The sequence below is a fragment of the Mirounga leonina genome, unplaced genomic scaffold, assembly GCF_011800145.1.
Source record: "Mirounga leonina isolate KUSES-001 unplaced genomic scaffold, KU_Mleo_1.0 Mir_129, whole genome shotgun sequence".
NCBI classification, from domain to species: domain Eukaryota; kingdom Metazoa; phylum Chordata; class Mammalia; order Carnivora; family Phocidae; genus Mirounga; species Mirounga leonina.
Genome location: NW_023270323.1, coordinates 24,850,407 through 24,874,326, shown reverse-complemented (window position 1 = coordinate 24,874,326; position 23,920 = coordinate 24,850,407). Strand labels below are relative to the sequence as shown.

The window sequence follows — 23,920 nt, the reverse complement described above, 5'->3', positions numbered from 1 at the left end:
ATATTGATTCTCCAGCCCTAGGTTCCCCAAGTTCCAGACTTGGGCCTTTAGTTGTATACCTGACAGCTCTTTGTTCGTATATAATAAGAATCTCAACAACCATAAAGTGGCCAGAGAAGAATTGTTGGTTCCTTCCCCAAAACCTGTTTCTCCCACAGCCTTCCCTGGGTTCCTAAGATAGTTTCCTAGTTTCTTTGCTCTCCTGATCATCCACTTTTCACATAGCAGCCAAAGGGATTCTTTAAAAAGGTAAAACAGCTCAGGTCAGTTTCCATCTTAAAATCTTAACTAAAGTTAGTAATACTGTACTGTGTATTTCAAAGTTGCTAAGAGGGTAGATCTTAAAAGCTCTCAGCCCAAGAAAAAAATTTTCTGTGCGGCGACAGATGTTAACTAAGCTTACTGTGGTGATCATTTCGCAATATACACAAAAATTGAATCATGTACATCTGAAACTAATATAATGTTGTATGTCAGTTTTACCTCAATAAAACAAGACAAAACACAACACAAAACAAAATTCTTAAGTGGGTCCCGTAACACCTAACATTTTGACTACTTACCATGGCCTGCCGGGGCCTGTTTCCTCCAGCATTGTCAGCTACCACTGACCTCTCTGCCCAGCCTCACTGACCTCATTTCCTTCCTGGAACATGCTAAACTTGTTCCAACCTTAGGGCCTTTGCACTTGCTGTTCCCTTTGCTTGGAACACTCTGCCCTCAGATCTTCAAATGCCTGGGTCCTTCCTATCATTTTTGTCTCTACTCAAGTGTCACCTCCTCAGAAGCCTTTTCTGAACCATCATATGCCAAGTAACCCCTGCCTCATTTTATTTTGTGCAAAGCACTTACTTAGTGCTATCTAAGAGTACCTTGTTCATCTATTTATTATTAGTTTCTTAAGAATTTTGTCTGTCTTATTAATGAATGTATTCCCCCTCCCTCTGGGGATGCTTGGAACATAGAAGACACTAAATATTTGTTGAATTTGTAAATGTGTTGTATCATTCATCTTCATGGAAACCTGAGGCTCAGAGAGGCTGGTAAATGATTTGATTGCTCAAGTATTCAAGGCATTTTCTTTTCTACTATATTCCCAATGGCTGATCTATATCCTATTTGCATTTAGTTTTGTATTTTTAGTTTGAGTATAGAGAAGGAAAAAGATATGTATCAGGATGAAATTGCATATAAGAGCCATATCCCTGAAAGAAGATATTCTGCAAGTGTCCAAAGGTAATGAGTTTCTCAATAGCATTGTCCACCAGTAAAGGTTAGGGTAAAAAGAAAGAAGGAAAAAATAAAGGAAGGAAACTTACCTTTATTAAACATGTAGTAGGTGCAAAGCACAAAACTGGGTCTTTTCACATATGTTACCTAATAAGAATCTCAAAGCAGTCCTGCACTGTTGATACTGTTACCCCCAATTTCAGCGGTGGAAAAATTGAGGCTCAAAGAATTAAATACTTTGCTCCAGGTGATATATATATTCAGAGGTAGTGCTAGATTTTTTTTTTTTTTTAAAGATTTTATTTATTTGACAGAGAGAGAGACGAGGAGAGAGAGAACACAAGCAGGGGGAGTGGGAGAGGGAGAAGCAGGCTTCCCGCTGAGCAGGGAGCCTGATGCGGGGCTCGATCCCAGGACCCTGGGACCATGACCTGAGCCAAAGGCAGACGCTTAACGACTGAGCCACCCAGGTGCCCAGTGCTAGATTTTTTAAACCCGGGTCTACCTGATACCCAATTTCTGACTTTTTTACGCTCAGATGGTTGCTTTGCAAGATGGATATGCTCCTAAAATAGAAAAGAGGAAAATGTGAATTCAGTGCGTATCCACATAGATTATAACAGATATCTGAAGCACAAGAATAAGTTATACGGACAATATGGAACACAGACTTACAATATTCAGTGCCTGAGCATATAATTGGATGAATCGAATACAGAGTGAACATTTGGTTCTCTGGCAGAGCTTATGTACGGTATGACATAGAGCAGCTGTCTCCAGAGAAAGTTCTTTGTTTCTAGACCGGTGTGACACAAGCCGCATTTGAGCAATTCGGGATTTTTTTCTGCTTTCACTATAAATAGAGTTCATGGAATTCTGCATGTCAAAGTTAATGCAATGAAAAGAAGTCCCAGAATTTGGAACTAAACCTTAACTCATCCTATAAACTAAGAAACATGTTTGGCATCAGGAGGCCATAAAAACACTGTCATTACTCAGATGGATTCTGAGGTCTTATTTAGCATATGAAATTGCAGAGCAGAACCTATTATGTAAGGAGACAGGAGGACAGCATAATGTGGCTACAAACTGAAGAACTTTGTGCCCTTCAGGGAAGAGTTAACAGGACAGATATACATAGAGACGGGTGATAAGAATGTGGAAAATGAATGAATGGGTGGCATATAGATATGTGACTGTTGCTGAAGCCGGGTTGCTGGATAATCCTCAGATGTCAGATTTCCGTAAGGCCAACATGTGACTCAAAGCTTGCCACTCAACAGAGAGTACTGGGCTGTGCTGGTATTAAGAGGCTGGCTGGAAGCTAGGCTCCCACTGTGCACTAGCCTAACTCCCTGTCGTTTTCTTGTGTGGGTGGGTGTGCGTGCGTGTGTGTGTGTGTGTGTGTGTGTGTGTGAGGGTATACATTTTTATGCAGTGGGTGTTTAAAGAGCTAAGCACTGAAGCTGGATTTCCACAAACGATCATCACGAGCACTCCAGACAAACCAAACTTCCTCTCTTGGTATTTTTTTTTTTTTCTTGCTTTCATCTTTTTCTTTTTCTTTTTTTTTCCTTTTTGCGAATCCCAAAGGGAGAACCCCCAGCATCCAGCCTATAGGATTGAGATGATTTTCTCTCACCTGTCCATGTGGGTGCCCTCTCAAGGTTAGAACTGAAGCTATGTGGGACCGGCATATTCTCAAGCACCAGATGAGAGGAGCTGCGTGAAGGAGTAACAGACACCAGAGGAAGAGTGGCTCTGCCCTGTTAACATGAACACCAGCGTGCAGGTTAACCTGCCCAGAAGCTGGGCTACTTCAAGTAGCTCGCTCCAGGAGAAGTCTGAGCATTCTTTTTTTCTTTTTTATTACTATAGGATGGAGGATGAAGCTGTCCTGGACAGAGGGGCTTCCTTCCTTAAGCATGTGTGTGATGAAGAAGAAGTAGAAGGTGAGCTTTATGGGTCTGGGGAAGTGTATATTCATATACCTATGTCTTCGTAGATAATAGCACTCATGCATTTCATATAGCTTATATTTTTGAAGTTAAAATCTTAAGCTTTTCTATGGGGTTTTATTAGTCTGCACATTTTGCTTCAACACAGAAAGTAATTTTAAGAACTTCACTGGACCATTAGAATCTGATTCAGTGTGGTCCTGCATGGTTAAAAAGGGGGGGAGGCATCTTACCTTTGAAGCAGGTGCCTATGTTAGCCGTGCCTTTCTGTCAAAAAATAAATATTTTGCCAGTTAGTTACCACCTTGCGATGACTAATTCAAAGAAGCTGCTAGATTTATATAAATGTATTTGGCAGCATCTTCTAATACTCTTTCTTAAAGCTTGCAGGGTAAAGAAACAGATGTTACAGAAGGAGAATGATATCATTGTTGCAGGAAAAATGGGTATAAACCGCGGTTATAAAGAGGGGTAATCATGGATGAGTTTCCATTAGGAAATGATGGACATTTTTTTACTTGAAAAACCTCCAGGACCTCTTTTGTTAATGTTGCCCAGTGCCTGTTAAAAATCAAATAAGAGTTAAATTTTAGTTGGTGCTGTTATGCTTTCAGTGTACCCCTCTTGTCTCTTGACTTATCAGTAATATGGGCATAATTCTGTTTATTTGATAATGAGAAAACAGGGCTCAATTAATATTTATTATAAAGATATCACAGATATACAAGATATAATTAATACTTACAATGAGATTTAAAAAAATAATCAGAGTTGTGGACAGTACTCATAAAGTTAAATGAAACTTGCAAGTGAACTGTGTCATATATTCTTCCTTTTAAAATCACCTGAGAGACAATTCATATGTGTTCTGGGAACTCTAGTCTGGTTGGTGCCATTTGGTAAACATTTAATGCTAATTCCAAAAACTTGGACCAGTGTAGGGGAGGGGTTGGAAGAAGGAAGGTGGGTATTGTGTGGTCCGGAGTGATTCTTCAACCAGACTGAACACCAGATCCTGGGCACGTGATGCCTTCTTGTACCTCCTGGAATAGTCGGCATAGTGTGGCCATGATGATGTTTCTCACGTTTGCTTACTAAGTTTCTTCTGACCGTGTAGTCCCCTCACCCCCCACTGCCCTCCTTCCCTCAGACTGAGAAGAATGCTCAGACTTCTCCTGAAGCGAGCCACTTGAAGGTCCATTTATGCTCTTGACTCTGACTAATAAGAATGTGATGCCTAAGTTTCTTAGGAAAAAGGAAACTACAGTATTTTCTTTCATATTGTTTTATGGGTTCCTTGCACTTTTACAACATGACTGTGGGAAAATGTCAAGTTAGTGGAGCAAAATAGTAAAACTTGTGTCTTTAAGATTATTGTGCCCCTGGTGTTAGGTCTCCATGGTGGTGACTCTGTCACTGTCCCAGTGTCAAAGAGGAGATAAGGATCTTCAAGTCATAGCATATGAATGTAAGAAATATTGTAGGATTGAGTGAATATATACTTTTGGGACAATTAAAGTAGAAATATCAGTGAGAAAGCTTGGGAATGAGATGTACTGTTTGTGTGTGTGTGTATGTGCATGTGTGTGTTTTCCTTGAGAATAATGTTCTAGCTAAGTTCACAGGAGCTGTAAATCATTTCTTGAGTTTGTAAGGTCTGTAGGATTGACAGCACTCTACTGTGATAGGGTATTGTACATGGGGTTCTTAAGACTTTGACTAACAAGTTTATTTCCTAAAGTACTTCCCTTGATTTTCAAGCACAAAATTAAAATAACAATGTAATGAATAGCAGACAAATCTGTAGTCGAGTTTCTTTAAGAAAAAACAAAAAGACAACAAAATATGGTAGAAACATCTGTAAAATTGTTTGGCTTTGTGACGATTAAACTTGCCACATGGATATTGTGTATTTTTGTATTCTGATAAGACTTCTGTTCTAAGATTATCTTTCATGTTGATTGGAAACGGAGCTGATGACACTTCTTTCGAGGCATGTTTAGCTAGTTGCCTGTTCCTGCATTTTAAGACCCTATAGGGTGGTTGCTTTGGTGTCATTATTTGGTGGAGAATGTCCAACAGTGCAGGCTCTTCTACAGTACAAGTCTTTTTTTTTTTTTTTTTTAAGACAGAAAGCATGAGCAGGGGGAGGGGCAGAGGGAGAGCAGATCTCAAGCAGACTGCACGCTGAGCATGGAGCTGGACGTGGGGATCCATCTCAGGACCCTGAGATCATGACCTCCACCAAAATCAAGAGCCAGTCATGTAACCACCTGAGCCACTCAGGCGCCCCTTCGGTACAGGTCTTGAAACTACAGTTATAGGGACTATTTATTTCTAATTTAGTGCCCTCTTAGTTGACCCTCCCATTTTTCTCACCTGGCTTTATCTGGTGGAGGTGGATCACTTAGATTTTATAGTAACTCCAGGTGAAGTATCAAGAAGTTGAAATGGAAGGTTTATGGCTTAGTCGTGGTCTCAGTGGTTGAGAATGAAAACTGTCAAGACCTCTAATAAGGATTCATAGTTTGAGCGGGAATGTTTTCCACAAGGACGTGTGTCCCTCTCATATTTTTAACTGCATAAAGAAGGGTGTATTTAGAGGAAAGCAAATCATTATCTTGTTCTGAAGTAGTTGAGTTTCTGGTACATTTATGGCAGAAGTAAATGCTCCGCTTTTAAGGATCAGAATCCAAAGGGCAAGGAGCTGGAACACCTTTCATTTATATTATCAAATGTTTCCTTTTATCCAAGTAATTTCTCTTGCTTCTAGGATAAACATGGTTGAAGTATAATGCAGCACACTTGGCAAAAGAAAACTTAAAATTTTGTTTTTTGAAATAATTTGCACAAATAAGATATACTCCTGATAAGTGATTATGAGTGTGACTAAGGTCCAGTAGTAGCTGTAGTTACTTTGGAATGTTCATGCTCTTAAAATTCTTCTTAGGGTCCCTTAATTTGTGATAATCAGATTCAGCTCAGCCTGAAGGTGAGGAGAGCTAGATGCTCTCACACGGTTCCTTCTGCTGTAGTTCTCTGAAGGGGAGAGACTGAGACTTCCAACCACGCCCTCAGTTCACCTGGTTCAACTTTACTCTCAGTGGGTGGCATGATGCTTAATCTGTGGTCTAAAAACTCAATAGAAAGCCATCATCTGCAAAGCTCACTAAGAATAGAGTGAGTCAGAAGAGGAGTCATCTTCTGTTTAAATAATGAATTTATGTGGGATATATTTAAAGACCTAAACCTCATTTTCACATAATTTCCTTCATGTGCATTTGTGTTAATGATTTAAAGAGATCCTCTTTAAAAAAGGCAACCAAGTGCCAATTTTAATCTTTAAAATAAAGAGAAGCTTTTATATCTGTTCTTTCATTGGTTATATTATATCAATGTATATGTATATGTGTATAGTTTAATAAAGTTAACATTTTAGTCACAGAGGGGTTATTGTGGATAAACAAATTTAAAAATTTCAAAGTTTCAGATACTCATACTTGTTTCTATACCAGAAGACTCCAGCTCCAGACCAGGCACTTCCACAGGATTGGTCTGTAGATGAGAAATTTGACATTATCAGAATGACCCAGAAATGCTGGCCATGAGGTATTACACAAAATTTTCATTTCAAACACACTTGGGGGAAATTGCCAAATTTTATTGGGTGAACCAAGGTTGAGATCGGAAGAAAGTCTCATGTAGCTTTTTCCAAACAGGAAATCCTATGGATGTTTTATCCTTAAAAAAGCTAGCCAAGATTTTGGATCTGTATGATATAAACAGATTACTTAATATTCTCATATTTCGCAATAGGGGAAAAGAGCAAACTCCACCTTATCCTTTGAGATAAGGCCTTGGCTCTGCAGAGCTAGGTAACTTCCCAGCAAGCCTTGGCAACTCTGACTTTGTGAGGAGGGGCCTTTTCTGAACATTAGTCTAACCAGCAACTCAGGAAGCATAAAATACAGCAAGACAATATTGGCTGAATGAAACGTATCTCCGTTTCTGAAGTGTGATCAGTGCTCTCAAAGCTATTATGATAGATTGTGGTAGTTTTCCTCTTCCATTGAAAACTGAGTCCAGAAGGAAGTGTGCTCCCATCTGTCCAAATGGAAGAATAATTTTACAAATTCCCATGTCTACTGATGGACTTTAAGAGTGAGAATTGTTAAAAATCCGTGGAATTTATGGGAGGATTATTTTTAGGGAAATAAAAGTAAAAAAGTAGAGCAGGGTCTGGAACAGAGTAGATGTTTACTAAATATTTGTTAAAAGGAAGAATGGAATACACAAATATATAACATAAACTAAGTAAAGTATATGCAGAATTACCTTATATAATCCTCTAAAGTCTTTGTTTAAAGTTTTAGTCAGAAATTTGGTTCCCGTAGTACTCTTAATCACATGAGACAACATAGCCTCTAAAAATCCTGTCCTTGCTATTACTGCTATTTGATTTTGCAGTGATCATTGACATATTTTTGTTGTTTATATATATATCTATATTGATAAGTAAAAGAGGCCCCTAAAACATGTCTGTGTTATTCTCTTTCCTCCTCCTCTCTTGAAGACAGAGACTAAACTAATGGTGACGTTTGTCTTTTTGGAGGTCAGGATCTCAACATTTTACCGACATGAAATCATAATGACTTAACCCTATTTTTCACTAGAGGATATCATGATGACGTATTTATGTGTATTGGAGGAGGTAATATTCTAAAGAGAAAGTGGGGCCGGGTGGACATTTGTTAATAATTACGATGGTAAAAAGTGTAATTGCCAAGAAGGAGTGAATGAAAACCTATCAGATGGGAAGGGAGGGGTCAAGTTGGAGCTGAGGCTATTCTGAGCGCTGGCTGTAAGTGTCCGGTTGCATTTTGCTGACCTCTTCTCTGCTGTTCGCTTGGATGGCTCAGAAACTGTGTGTACAGAGGAAACACTCAGGCAAATATTGCTGAAGGAAAAACCTTCTTGAAAGAAACCTGTACCCACCCATTGGAGAGCTTTAAAGAAATGTGGTGAGGTGTGTAAGGGTTGATATTTGAACAGCAACGTGGGTTTCCCAGAGCAGGTTGTGCCCATACAGATATTTCTCAGCCCTGCTGCTTTCTCATCATGGCCTCAGCTGAAAGCCCACCAGAGTCCCTCAAGCAGGCAACACTTAGCTCAGAAGCTATTTGACACCTGCTGCGTCAGTGAAGTTAAATATTTGCATATAGATTTCTTTAATTTCAAGGGACTTGATGGTATTTCCATGGGTTTTGAAACTGGAATCAGCCATTCCTTCCCAGAGTTTTCCAGCTGTAGAGAATTCGCCAAGTAGTACAGTATGGGCTAAAGCCCTCTTGAAGACACTTTCTGTCCTAGATGTCTACATTTTTTTTCCACAGTAAACCATAAGAAATTGAACTTGGTAGTTGGGTTGTGTTTTGGAAGGATCCAGAAATTCTGAAATAATATACTTGCAGCAATTTTGTCTGTAGGTCGAGTTTCTTTTTAGAAGCTTTTTATCTGGTCATATTTTTGAAACATACTGTTTGATCCTTATTTTGGGGACATATTGTTTGATATATATTTTTTTATTATCTCATTTTTAAAATTAAAACAGTTGTTAAAGTTGTTAAAGCTGAGTGGCTAAGCATCAGTTTGGGAATATAAGTTTTAAAACTTTTGTCTCATCGATTGTGGAATCATTGCATAAGTGAAGGGAGCAAATTGCAGTTTGGATTTTGAGTTTCTCACTCTGGAAAATGGGACTAATAGAACGTGCCATTTCCCATAGAACTGTTTTTGATCATTACTGGTAACGATGTTGCTGCTGTACCTGGCATTGGGAATAGGGGTGCTTTACACTGCACCACTTTCTATACTTTTTCTTTCTGGTTGATACAATTTCGCCATAATTTTCAAGGATTATCATTCCAAAAATTCTAACTGGCCTAAATGTTGTTTATTTGCTTAGTTCATTTTACCAACATCTATCCTTTGCCTTCCTAACCACACTTACCTTTTGCTTCTTGTATTGGAGAGGGCAAGCAGAATGGTCAAGTGAAGTTTCCCAAGGCCTGCTGTCTATTTCTCTTTGGACTTGTTATGGTTCCCTTTACGCTCTGGGTGTGAGATCTGATTTTCATGGTTAGACTACTCTGATACATATTGCCCCTAATTTGTAAAATTGTCTTCTTTTCCAAGAAGAGGCATATTAACTCTAATTGTATACAGGTTATAATATGAGCATGTGCCCATTGGCTAATGAAGCCTGTAAAATTGCTTCTTCTGGAAAACAGATTTAAGTGCATGGTATTTTCCACCAATGAAGAGGATTCAGGGGTCATGATCGATCTCTCTATCTATCTATCTCGTGTATATAAACTATTTTCTATGAGGTGTATATATTCCTCCTCCCCACCCAGCCTGAACTAGAATAATTCTCTTCTTTATTGGTTATTATATAATTTAGGTGCCAATTAAATGAGATTATGCAATAGTATAGAAATAAACCTGAGCTAAATATTTCGCCATTTCTGTCATCAGAAGATTCAGAATCATTGGGGGAATTGAGAATTGGGTCTGATGAGAGAGTAAAACTAGGATAACGCTGACTAAAGCTCAGTTGAGGTGCTCTTGTTGCTGTGTGAGCTTCCTCGTGGGATTTTATTTTATTTTTTTTACATCTTATTTTACTTTCTCGGCTGATAGCATTTAGGGGCCTGAGGTGAGAACCTGCCATGACAGGAGCTTCCAGGAGGTTCCAAGCACTGTGACCCTGAGGCTGCTGATTGCCAGGTGGGATGAGGTGAAGGAAGGGAGGGTGGTGAGTGACATGCGTTGAATCAGCAGTATATGTGCCTTAAATAACTCCCTTCTCTGAATAGCTGCAAAAGCTTTTAAATCTTGTTAATTTTTACCTTTCCAGGGAGTTAGAATTAGAAGGCAGTGCTGTATCCAGTGTGTTCACCTTTCTTTATTCTCCGCTGACTTTGAGAGGAGAATAGACCCTACTTAAGCCTCTTGAGACATTATTTTACTGACTCTTTTCATGGTGGAGTTCTCAGTAACTTTTAGCAGGCCAAAGCTTCTGGAAAAAAAGTAGGTTTTGGATTTTAGTAATATTGGCCAACATATCAGCTTTAGAGGGCCAGAACTGCACATTTGTCGTTTAGTTAAATCACCACCCCACCTCCAGCTGATTATTCAGTTTTCAACAACTAATTCTATCCCTACTGAAGAAATAGAGAAAATGTCTTGGATGTAGAATGAAAGCTCATAACTGAAGCCAATGGATACATGTACTTGGCAAATTAGATCAGTATCTGATTGTTCAGGTACTTTTATTCAGTCTGTGCTGTGGGTTAGAGAGCATAGCAGAGAACCAGGAGTCTTAGAACCTATTTCTATTTCTGGCTCTGCCCTGCCTTTGTGGGTGACATGAGGCCACTCATGCTTATGTGGTTACATTTCCTTTATGCAAAGTGCAGTTAGTAATCTATCTTATCTAGCTACCAGAGATGCTCTGAGGATTCTTGGGTGATACCTGAAAAATACTTCGATATTGGCATTAAGCCGTTGACAAATTACTTAATTTCTCAATATCACTTTGTTCTACAAAGAAATAGCATTTGTGCCTCCCTATCTTCTAGTTTTGCTAGGAGTGTAAGTAAACTAATTTGAAATCCCCAGGATGAACCCTATAAATTTAAGGTACCATCTCCCTTGGACATGTTCCCTGCCTTTAATTTATTACCAGGGGATGCCACTCTCTTGCAGTGGTTGCTGTGATTGCAGGATGCTAATACTGATACCTGGTAATCAACAAATTAGTTGATTAGTATCTCTGTTAACTCTTCTTACTAACTAACTGACGCATGGTGCTTTTTTTTTTGCTTTAAGCTTCTCAAAATGTTAAGAACAGTTGCAGATATGAACTCTAATATGTTGCTTTTCCAGGCCCTCATGTATCCTTGAACATGATAACATATTCTAATTAAGGCCACAATTAATGTTCAGTAAATAAGCCAGTCATTATCTAAGGACAAGGTTGGTTGATACGATAATTTAGAGAGTGTATCATGTACGTGAGTGAGTGTATGTGGGAAACAGAGGTATATATTTCCCATAGAGTGACATTAAGTTGAACCCTAAAGGATGAAAGGATAATGGGAGCATCACGGGCAGGCATGTGTGAAGACCCAAAGTATTTGAGAAGTGGAAATGAGAATGATATGGTTGGACCATGTGAAGAAGGCGAAGTGGCCTGGGGTGGATAGGGCCCAGTTAATTCATGGCCTTTTATGCTATGCTAAAGATTTAGGATTGTATTGAGTGTGCACTGGGGAGCCATTGCAGAAGGGTTTTAAGCAGGAAAGTGACCAGACAAAATTTGCATTTTATTTATTTTATTTTTTTATTTTTTAAAGATTTTATTTATTTATTTGACAGAGAGAGACACAGCGAGAGAGGGAACACAAGCAGGGGGAGCGGGAGAGGGAGAAGCGGGCTTCCCGCTGAGTGGGGAGCCTGATGCGGGGCTCGATCCCAGGACCCTGGGATCATGACCTGAGCCGAAGGCAGACATTTAACTGACTGAGCCACCCAGGTGCCCCAAAATTTGCATTTTAAAGAAGATCCCTTTGGCTGATACATGGAGAAAGCATTTCAGGAGGACAAAGATAAAAGTGGGGAGACTGTTGCTAGGATTTGACTGAGAGACGATTTTGGGTTAGGCTAGGGACAAAAGAGGTGGAGACAAATGGATTGAATTGCCAGAAACTGCTGATGGACAGAAGGAGGCATGGAAGTGATTACTTCTGGGTTTCTGCTATGGGCAATTTAGGAAATTCCTGTGCCATTTTGTGGAGGTTTGAGGTCTGTACCCTCTGGAGGCAGAAAGGACCTTGGAAAGAGAGATGGATAAGAACTGGAAGAAGCACCTGGAAGAACAGAAAGTGGGAAGAACTAAGAGGAGGAGAATGAAAGGTGTTGGAAGAGCTTATGAAAAGGCCAGAGGAAGAAGAAAACAGCCTGGCTGGCCTCACCTATTCATAAGCTCTTCATTTTTGGGATGAGCACTGCCCTGAGAAAGTCTGGGTCCTTTTCCTTGTTATTCTAGTTCCTGTCAGTGTCGCCACAGCAAATCACTTTAACCTCTCCAGGCTCCTCTGTTCGTCTGTAAGGTGAGAACGTTGAGCTGTATTTTCTCTAAGATCCTTTTTAGCTCTAAAAATTCTATAACCATTCTAAATATCTTAATTGGTTACGTGTAATGGAGCACATAGAGGGAAAGACTAAAAGTTTGTTTACTGTTTCTCCAAGTGATCAGTGGGGATTAGTGGAGGACAGATGTCATAGCCAGAACATCTTCATATTTGGGGCAGTTTATGGAACTAAGGGTTGGTTGTGGATTTGAACTTGTCATTCTAGGGGTGCCTGGGTGATGCTGTCAGTTGGGTGTCCGACTCTTGGTTTGGGCTCAGGTCATGATGTCAGGGTCATGAGATCAAGCCCCCCCGCCCCCGGGCCCCCAGTCGGGCTCTGCACTCAGCAGAGAGTCTGCTAGAGATGCTTTCCCTCTGCCCTTTCCCCAACATGTGCTCGCGTGTGCTCTTTCTCTCTCTCAAATAAATAAATAAATCTTTAAACTTGTCATTCTATGATTGTAAGAGAGAAACATTTTCAGAGAATTCCTGAGGCCTTTTTTCCTTCTAGGTAATTACTAACTTGAAAGGACTAATCTTTTTTTTTTTGCCGTGTTTTGCATTTTGCTGTGTTTTGCAGACAGTGAAAGATGGGCGGGATGGTGGTGGTGGGCTGGCACCGTGGTAGTGGGAAAGTGGTAACGGAAACCTTACATATCCAGGAGCACCAAGAATCCCTGTCTTTACATTATTAACAGGCTATTTGGCTTCGGTTGACTCGCTGGTAAATGAAGAGGTTGAACCATGTAATGTTGAAGGTCATTTCAGCTCTGAAAGTGTGACTATGTGCTGCTGTGTCAGTGAATGTTGTCCTCTTTTCTGGGCATGTGGAAAACCATAGCCATGGGGATTCTGGGGTTGGACTTATTTAGGCTAATGCAAGTCTCTCAGAGCACTTTCCCTAGTTCTTGGTCATTGTTTTAGTCCTGTGGCATTATCCATATGTCATTTACCCATGTGTAGGTATGTGAGAGCAAGGAATTATCTGAACGAATATTAAATATTTGATACCTGATTAGCCGTGAGTGTATTAACTATATGGTGGATTATCTGTCTATAGCAACTAAAGACTGTTCTTCCTATTGTCCAGCCAGGGCGTAGGCCGGTGCTAAAAGGGAAGCCATAATAGTTGGAGAGGGACAATGTGGGTAGGATGAGAGTGTGAATGTGTGCATTTATGTGTCTCTCTCAGCTGCCTCTCTGGCTGCAATCGCAAATCCAGTTATCAGTGACCATTGGATTAGCCATTGTTTTCTCTTTTCCAAACCTGCTTCCCATTCAGTTGTGCAAATGGTGATCACAAGAGAAATAATTGAAACTGTCAGTTCTCAGTGTTTGGATCACAGGTGGATTTTGTTTGACAGCATGTGTAGTGCACATTAAAATTCATCAGGTCTTTTTGGGTTCTGGGGTATCAGGATGAGTGGGGGGGGGTCACCTCTTCCTGTTGGGTGGTTCTTCCTCACTCTTAGCACTGCCCTGCCTGGCGCTGGCCTTCCCAGGTCTTTTGCTTGCAATCTACTTTGCTCAGTTAAGTCAAAGGACAAGAGCTCCTGGGGGTTGGCACTTATTGCGTGAAGGCTCTGGGTGAAACTCTACCCAGAGCAGGGTGGAGATTGCCAGGCATGTGTTTCTGGGCAGGGTGAGGGAAGATTGAGGTTATGGAAGGTGTTGCCTCTGTTGAACGTTTAAACCCTGTATAATGACTAAAGCAGCCCACTGAGGGGCAAGTTAGACTTGGTCTAAAGTTGGTTCTTCTGTCCTCACAAGTGCCTTTGCTAGAGAGTGGAAGGGGTTCACAAGTTGTTATACGGGCTCGAGGGTGGTGGGAATAAGGAGCAATCGTGCTCTGTATTTCCCCCCTGGAAAGGGTAGGGAGAAGGAGGATCAACACTTGTGTGGCATCTTTATGTACCATACATGGTGGAAGACGCTTTATTGACATGGCTTGATTTGGACTGTCCATAAATTTGATCTCTCTCTCTCTCTATGCATCTCCCTATGTATGGAGACTATGCAGATCTCTCTCTATATCTGTATATACCTATATCTAGTAGATAGAAATATAGAGATAGATATACATATAGATTATATTTTATGTCTACAGATGAATAGAAAAGAGATTTTGCTAGAGCAAAGTTAAAATTACTTTGGAGAGTCAACTTTTTAGAGATTGTGCAGCACTTCAGGAACTGCACTTTATGAAAAATAAGATGACTTTTAGTCCTATTCATTCATTAAGGTAGGTTTCAGTACTACCTTTAAATGGTTGTTTTAGCCTAGATGTTTTCAAATAATTGATGACCACTGAACATATAAAGTTATATTTCTTTACAAATATTCACTAATTCAAACTTTTTATCGTGCTGGTCAGTTTTTTGCCTCTTATTAGCTATCAGTAATGGTAACTATAATGGAATCTTAACCTCAGTGTGTGGTCTTCGAGTCCTCCTCTGTACCTAAAGACTATAATTAGAACTTTGCTAGAAATGAGTACTTAAAAGACAGGGGGACAAGTTTACTGAGCTAAAGGACAGGAGGCTAGCTGAATAACCATAAGCTTGACTCCCTTTCAAGACGTTTTTCCTGTAGCTGTTTGTTTCTGCCTAGAGATTGTTACCATTATCATCATCATCAAATATTAAATATTAAAAGCACTGTACTTAGTAAACAACAGATAACAAACTGAGATTTCTTATCAGTCTTGCTTGGGGAACCTCAGGTTGCCTTAAGGATTTCTTTGAGGCTTTCAGTGGACAAAATTCCCATGCAGTTCAGTGGGAAGAAAAGTATTTTCCTGTTTTTCATCACTTGGACTGTTTATTTGCTTGCATGCCTAATCTGAAGCGTAATTGGTAGCATTAATATTAAAAGAGATTACTCATCAACATTCAAAATTATTTATAAATAAATTACATAAGTAATATATAACTTTCTATTAATATGCATATGCATTATTTTTTTTTTCTATGTGAAAAGTGACCCCTGTCCAAAATGCAAAAAGAGAAATCAGGCCTTGCTTGTGTAGTGGTTTATGTTTGAAATGCGGGCCCTCCTGCAAACATTTCTTCAAGGTCTGACTTTCTCCCTGTTAACTGCAAAATTATACCATGCCCTTTGGAGGGGGTTTTCTTTTCATGAGCTGATATTTATGCCCCAGTAAATTACAGCAGTGTTACTTGGATTATATCTTATTAGAGCTTGCTTATGGACACTCTTAGGTGTTGGTGAATAATAAGCTAACAAATTATTTGTATTTCATTTATTAAAGTATTTCAGATTATATGTACTGATCTGTTTCTTCTTTTTTTAAAGAACATGTAACAACTTTATTCTTCCAAGATTTTATTTAAATTCAAGTTAGTTAACATACAGTGTAGTATTGGTTTTAGGAGTAGAATTTAGCGATTCATCACTTACATATAACACCCAGTGCTCATCCTGACAAGTGCCTTCCTTAATGCCCAACATTTATTTAGCCCATCCCGTGCCCGCCCCACCCCCCCGCCTACCTCCCTCCAGCAAAGCGTCAAACCCACAGCCTCTGTGGCATCTGGACTTGATACTATGAGTCTGTTTAAGGTTGTTTTTGTACTTCTAAAAAATCTTTGACATTTGTTTTGGTTTAAGAAGTAAAGTCTGTAGCATCTTTTTATAATCTGTCACTCATCCAGCTGCTCTGCCTCTTCTTCTCCATTTTTTCATAATTAAAATAGAAATAATAAATACCTCTTAATTTTGCTTCCCTCCCTTACATCCCTCTTGGCAATAGATACAACATGTTTTAGGCATGTTGGCATAAAATCAGCTTACTTTAGCTAAGTCAGGGAAGGCAGCATTTGACTTATATTTTGGGAATATTGCTGATTAGTTCTAGAAGGGTTATATAAAGTGTCAAGCATTGTGGAATCTTTGAACTGGAAAAATACAGAAATTCAGGTGATTATAGGAGGAGAAACCATGTGGATAAAAATCAAATTTGGAACATCCCTCAGTGTTTATTTATTTATTTATTTTTAAAGATTTTATTTATTTATTTGAGAGAGAGAATGAGATAGAGAGAGCATGAGAGGGGAGATGGCCAGAGGGAGAAGCAGATTCCCTGCTGAGCAGAGAGCCCGAGGCGGGACTCGATCCTGGGACTCCAGGATCATGACCTGAGCCGAAGGCAGTCGCTTAACCAAGTGAGCCACCCAGGCGCCCCATCCCTCAGTGTTTAATTAGAGATGTGTGTAAGAGGATGGGGATGGCAAAGATTTTACCTGTCCTCTGGTGATCCTTTAGATTGATCTAAATCTATAGGTCTAAATCTTTGCCTGGAAATCTCCCCTCCCCCACAGCCACACTCAGCCATCCCCAACCTCTTCCCTCAGTACTGACATCTCAGCTTTTTAAAAATATTTATATACTGTCTTATTCCAAAAATGGCTTAGTGTGAAGGGAAAATAATAGTTGAGAAGCTGAAGCGTGAGGTTAGTGTATAAATGCATGTCACAAAACTCTGCCTACCCGCTGTTGGTTGGCCTGAGATTTGTCTCTTTATTTCTAGCAGCCAACACAAAGAAGGAAGTATAATCAGTTATAAGACTGAAAGTATCAATACTGTATCCTGTATAGTATAAGTGACCACCCCCCAAACACACACACAAGAGAAAGCCAAACTGACAAACCACTGCTAAAGCAGTGATGAAGCACTCACTCTTCTTGTACTGACACTTGAGACCTATTTCTCCTCTGGGACTTAATGAGTTAGCTGGTGATGGTATCCGTGAGTCCCCTGAACCTTGGTTTCTTTGCCTGTACAATTAGGATAATAGTATCTAATTTGTACAGTAGTGATGATTGCATGAGGTAATAGATATAAGAGACCTAGCCAGAACCTGGCACATTTGTAAGTATCCAACAAATTGTTGCTATCATCTGTATGTACAGGAAGCACAGTAATATGTTTCCTAAAGGAGCTAATAGATCGATCTTGCATATAGAGGCATATGGTGTTTAACTACCCAGTCCTTTATAGAATTTTGAGTTTGGCTGGTGTAAAACCCTCTTTTGGTTTGATGGGTTTAATTCTACAAAATTCTAAATCATCCTTGGTGGTGTCTGTGAAAGCCTCTTTAACTCGAATGAATACAGAGATACTAAGTGTAAGAGTTCTCTGTTGGTCTGAAAATATGATCACAACTACCAATGACATGAATTTAGAAATATCTCAGGAATTGGAAGAATTGGACATGATAGCATCGCAGTACTTCTGCTTTCAGCTGAGGTGGAGCAGGTGAGGATGGGAAGATGTAAGCATCACCTAGTGATAATTTCTGACATTCAGAGATAACTAGGAAAGCCATGTTTTCTTCCCAGTAGTACTGGCTGTGGGATGGAGTATGAGAAATTCCCGAGACATTTAGAGTTTGTTGGGAACTTACCCCATCTGTCAGAGAAAGGCATGCAGGGTATTTATTTGAGCACATGATACTGAGGCCACTGCCAAATCAAGGACTGAATGCCCTTTGACTCACACCTAAATGAACACCGTCAAATGTAGATTCCAGTAGTTTTACTTTATACAAATTTTAGTAGCAAAAATGCAAGCTTTATTTTAATAATATTTAATGCAATCACCTTAAATTTTTTTCTGCTTGAGTGTAGTTGAAACAATCACCAGAATTTTCTTATGAATTATAGCTATTTAAAAAAAATTATTGCTTCTCCTTAGGAAGTTTTTGGTGAAATTTTGGAAGCAGTTTTTGGTGACATTTCTAGCAGAGAGGTTTTATTTGATCATATATATATAAATATTATATATATCTCTCTCTCAAATATATATATATTTTTAGTCTAAAATTCTTTTACAAGTTAAGCGGGTAACTGTCCCTGATTCTTTTAGCATCTACGGTTTTGTAGACTCTTGCTGGATTGGAAAACTTGTCTGTCAAGTTTCTCATTTTTTATTTTATATGTAAAATAATACTACACCCTCAACTTTTTATAGATTACCTAAGTGCTTGCTGTCATTTTTATGAGTTGCAATTTTAAAAATAGCCATCACTCTTCATGACATATCTCTGAGACAGGTTAAGATATTTTATTGAAAATAAATACTGCAATCCACCTAGGAGAGTCTTATCAACAATGGTGTATTTTCATCAGTAATTCTGCTTCCTGAAGACAGGTATTCTGTGGGAGCAGCAAGAAAGAATCTTCCATTTGAGCTCATTTTACTTTTGGTGTTTTTGTTACTTGGCATGTACAGTTTATGAAATATTTGGTCATCACCTTGAGAAAGCATGCCTTCCCCTCACTCTCCAGAGTGAGGGGGTCTTGCTCTCCTCCCGTGGGCGAAGAAGCTGAAGTGGACTGTGACCGAGAGGTAACTGATGCAACACAAGCACCGTCCCTGAGTTCCTAAAGGTTTATTTAACCGCAGGACCATGCTCTTTCTCTTCTCCCTGAACCCAAGACAGAAAAGGAAAATTTAGTTACTGGAAATGTCTGAGAAGAAAAGGAGGATGCTTTTGAGTTTTGCCCAGTGTCATGATTTCCTTTGGCAGCTCTTGGAAAGCAGTATCTTCTTTACTCGGGGAATATTCTATTCTATTGTGCTGTAAGGATACCCACAAAAAAGGTCACAGCTATGTGGGTACCAGAGAACTGTAGCTTACCAGAGGCCATCACTGGGAGTATTAGGAGTGGTTGTATGGGATGGGGGTGGGGGCGGAAGGTGCACTGCTGCCCATGTGCAGGAGGGATCTTCCTGGATTGGTGGAAAAATTCTAAAGTTGATTAGGGTGATGGTTGCAGAACTCTGTAAATACACTAAAAATCTTTGAATTGTACCCTTAAAATGAGTGAATTTTATGCATGTAAATTATACTTCAATAAAGCTGATAAAAAAAAGTCTGAAATTTGGGGTGTCTTGCAAGGAACTGCAGTTCTGCTTAGTATCTGGGCTCCAGAGAGCATCATCATATCTGAAAGCTTCCCCATCTGTGTGAAAGTGTGTGAAAGTCCGTAAAGGGTGTGTGTTGGGGGGAGCACCTGAGGCAGGAGCTAGAGGAGATGGGGGTAAGCTGAATTTTCTTCATAAAGTGGTGGGGGAGTGGGTGGGGACTTGTGGGAAAGCATGTGATCATGGTGTGAATAAAACGGCACCATTTTTGTGGTGGTGTAACTCCAGTTAGGTCCCAGAATGTCAGGTATGTTCCTCTCCGTGGGCTTTGAAAGCTCACTCTCTGAATCACCCTCTTTGGTTAGGTTGACAACAACAATAGTTTATAGTCAGAAATCTTACCTTAAAATCCTATAGCCCATATGAACTATCTTTTAAGTGACTTATGAAAGATACTGTGGGTAAATACACTAAAAAAATCTTTCTGTGTAATATCAGTATGACTAATGTAGCTTCACTGACTTTTTTTTTTTTGCTTAGTTGCCATTATTTAATAAGATGTAGAAAATATTTAATGTGACAGGTTTTAAAATTTTCTAACTTCTTAATTCTTTTCATGATGTTTTCCTGATTCCTGAACGAAAGCGACCAAGCTCAGTGTTTGATTTACTCTAGAAATTGGTTGGCTTTGCTTACATATATTGTGTGACTCGAGATAAAGCTGCAGGACTCCCTCAGTAACTGGAGTACAGGAAACAATTGACACTGTTTCTTAATTCACATTGTTTTCGAGACATTTCCTACTTCCTAGGAGAATATAGCTTTCCCATGAGAACAGTTTGCTCGCAAATGGTTAGACACGATAAATTTCTCATTGGCACTCCTTCTGTGAGGAGAATTTCACTGTGCTTTGTAATAGTTGAGTTGGTGTGTGTGTGTCTGTGTGTGTTGGGGGGAGTTTCATACTTTATATAGATGCCTCCAACTTCATTCCAAATACCAGATTTTTTTTTTTTTTTTGGAATGCTAATCCATTCACTTAGGAATCTGCCTTCCTTAGTTGGAAGCTCTTTCCTAAAGGAGCATATAATTGTTTTAATCCTTCCAATTTAAGGGAACACCCCTGTGAGTGAGAGTGTTTTTAGATATGCCTGATGAGTTTCTGTCGAAAGTAACTCACAGCAGTTATATATTAGACATACTGCATGTATATGTATTGCATGATATTATCTGTGGCATTGTAAAGTGGTCATCAAGGACTAATTCTAGAATAGGTTAGGAAGTGGGAAAGGGAGATAATCTCATCTAATTTGCAGTTCAAAAAAAAAAAGTTTTCACATTACTTCTGAGACGGTGGTTCCCACATTCTTTTTTTCCCCCCAATAATTAATTTTTTATTTGAATATAATTGCCACACGGTATTACATTAGTTTCAGGTGTACAACACAGTGATTCAGCATCTCTGTACAATGTGTGCTCACCACAAGTATAGCTGCCATCTGTCACCAAACCACACTATCATAATGTCTGACTGTATTCCCTATGTTATGCCTTTTATTCTCATGATTTATGTTTTTTTTACCTTTTTAAAAAAATTTAAATTCAGTTAATTAACATATAACATTATTTGTTTCAAGGGTACAGGTCTGTGACTCATCAGTCTTATATAATACCATCAGTGCTTATTACAACACATACCCTCCCCAGTGTCCGTCACCCAGCCACCCCATCCTCCACCCCCCTCCCCTCCAGCAACCCTCAGTTTGTTTCCTATGATTAAGAGTCTCCTATAGTTTCAGAAGTTATGCTGTATATAAAGTGAAAGTAAAAGTTTCCCAATTAAAAAAAAAATGTGGAACTTTGAGTTCCTTTCTCTTTTTTTCCTGTCTTATCAGATTTTGTAAAAATAATATCACTTGTCAGTTTTGCAGCTTCTTCCATCTAGAGAACTAAAAGCATTTCACAATCTTTTTTCCTCATGCCCTTCTCTTCAAGGCAATTTTTGCTGGGCTGCGTTTATTTTTATCATTGCAACAACCAGTTTTTAGAAACTTTTGGAAACGAAAAAAGAAAAATGAGAATGGCACTGTAACTGACATTCATTTTAGCTGTTTCCTAGTGTGAACATTTGAGTATTTCTAAAATCTTCTCTCCAAGTATGTCTTATTTTTTCTCAATTTGTCCCAGTTCTAAGTCTCTATTCTGCTGATTTGGTAAAAAAAAAAAAAAAAAAAAAAAAAAGTTTTAATGCAAAAGCTTATCCCCAGCAGAATGACTTCTTGAACTTTGAGTTAGATCTTTATTTTTTGCTGCTCCCAGACCTCCTTTTTCAGCACGCTGTTCAGTTCAGTCACAGACTCAGGAAGGTTAGAACTGGAAAGGTCTCCAGGGATCACCCAATGTAAGCCTCTTGTTATACAAATGACGAGATTGAGACCCACAATGGTTAAGGGACCTGCTCAAGGTCAAATAGCTAATTAATGATGGAGGTAGGACCAGAATCAAGGATTCCTGATTTCTGGCTTGGTATTTTTTGGTTTCCCTAAACTTTTAAAAGGAGTCTATCTGAATAGAACTGGAGTACACCCTCGCAGGATCCTAGCACCAGCCAACAGATTGAATTACACTCTACCGAACTGAAAATTGGGAAGATATTTTATTTTTCCAGTTTATTTGTCAAATACAAAATGGTAGTGAATCCATAGACATTTTCTTCTGGCCTGAGGAGCTTGTGAAATTTATATGCAGCAGAGACTGTGCTTTGAAATGACTGATGATCTGTGTACCTTCTTAGGTCACCATACCATCTACATTGGGGTCCATGTGCCGAAGAGCTACAGGAGAAGGAGACGCCACAAGAGAAAGACAGGGCACAAAGAAAAGAAGGAGAAAGAAAGAATCTCTGAGAACTACTCTGATAAGTCAGATGTGGAAAATGCTGATGAATCTAGCAGCAGCATCCTGAAACCTCTCAGTGAGTACTCCCTGGGTGTTGCTGCTTTTCTCCGCCTCACTTCCACATCCTTGGGAAAGACACCTTTTAGGATCTTGTGACTAATGGGGAGGGGCACAATCATACTGGGATGGTCTCCTCTTAAAGGATAATGGCTGTGGGACTCCTTTCTTGTCCTAGCAGGTTGTTCTAGCAGGAGACCTGGTAAGATTCTGATAAGATCTGACAAAGCTTAGGCATGCTTGTGTATTCTACATTTTGACTGGTGAAGTAGGGCAGAGTGTTATACATGGTATTTAACTACAGTAATCAATAGTAATTGGAAGACTCAAAGAATTGCTTCGAAATAGGTTCTTTTAAGACAGTAGGTCAAGATGAGAACTATATATGCGTATGACGTTGATAGGGTGATAGATGGCATTTAACCAGGTTTTAGACGAGGTTGATGATTTGAAAAGGAAGAGTGGAAAAGCATCCTGCGAGTCAGAGAAGAATGTAGAGTGATACAGTTCTTGAAATGTTGAACATATTAAATATCATATGGGATAGAAGTGTTATTGAGAACAGGGTAATGAGAGGTCAGAGAACAACACCCAAGGATTCAGTTGATAGGGTGGACTGTGTATTTGGATGTATGCATATGTTGCTTTTGCTTCTCTTGATGTGGAGAATATTTGGCTATCCGGGGAGCTTTGTGGCTGAAGTGAGAACGAATATGTGAAGAAGGGAGAAGCAAAAGAAACACATGCCAATTTTGGGAGATTCCCCAACAGGAGCTATATAGTGACAGCTTTTCATGTTGGCAGAGCTCTGTACATTCTTCATCTTTTTGCTCCAGTTGCAGAAATATGGAACCTGCAATGAAATGCACTATGGGGGGCACCGATAAAGATCCGGCTCAGTCACTGCAGGTGATGAGAGGCCAGATTAGAATTAATGGCTCAGGAGTGTTGAAAAGTGAATTTAGAGTTAAATTAAAGAGGGTGTGAAGTGTAGTGATGTGAATCTGTGACTCTCGAATAGTCTCACCACTGAAACTGAGCAGGTGGCTTAGGAGCTAGGGAAGTACTATCCTAAGAGGAACAGTACCGATGGACCACCGGATTGGAGAGCAAAGGTTGGAGGAGAGCTTGGAGATAGACCACAAAATTAAAACTTAAAGATATTAGAATAAATGTAAGACAGGAAGGACCAAAGGGCAGGAGGAAAGAATTCTGTACTTTTCATGAGAATGTTGGGGAAAAGCCTTTCTGAAAGGAATCCTTCATATACTGACTAAAATAATGGGGTCTGTTTCAAGCAAAGTCCTTGAAATGCAGATAAAAAAGGTAATAGTTAATAGTCTGCAGGAAGAAAAGATTACACCCTTTTCCAAATAAATTACTACTGTTTATCTCTATTTGCTGTCTGTTTTGGCGAAGCCTGTGCCAGAACCAGAGGTCTCTCCCTGGGGTGTGTGTGTGTGTGTGTGTGTGTGTGTGTGTGTGTCTGTGTGTAGATCTCTTGCTCTCTCTCTCCCTCTGTCTCTGAGTCATCTCTCATTCTGCAGAGTATGAACGAGAGTGCATCGTCACTATAAATACTAAAAAGGTGAGAGATGCTCATCTAGATGAATGGGCCATGGGATTTTGAGATAATTATGTATCAGCTTTTTAGGAAGGGCAACAGAAACAATGCCAGTAACACTCAAGAG

At 39.5% G+C, this 23,920-nt stretch overlaps 1 protein-coding gene across 5 annotated transcripts in view; it reads left to right on the top strand.

Moving 5' to 3' along the window:
• SLC4A4 (solute carrier family 4 member 4) overlaps nt 1–23,920 on the top strand; it is a 351,065-nt gene that overhangs the window by 50,059 nt on the left and 277,086 nt on the right. For 3 of the 5 annotated variants that reach the window (XM_035004843.1, XM_035004842.1, XM_035004844.1), the window contains exons 2-3: nt 3,109–3,182; nt 22,069–22,248. In XM_035004843.1, the coding sequence (XP_034860734.1) occupies nt 3,110–3,182; nt 22,069–22,248 (253 nt within the window). In that variant the 5' untranslated portion in view covers nt 3,109. Of the gene's footprint in view, nt 1–1,660; nt 2,755–3,108; nt 3,183–22,068; nt 22,249–23,920 lie in introns of those variants that run through there. The other 2 variants (XM_035004841.1, XM_035004840.1) reach the window with 2 other exon arrangements.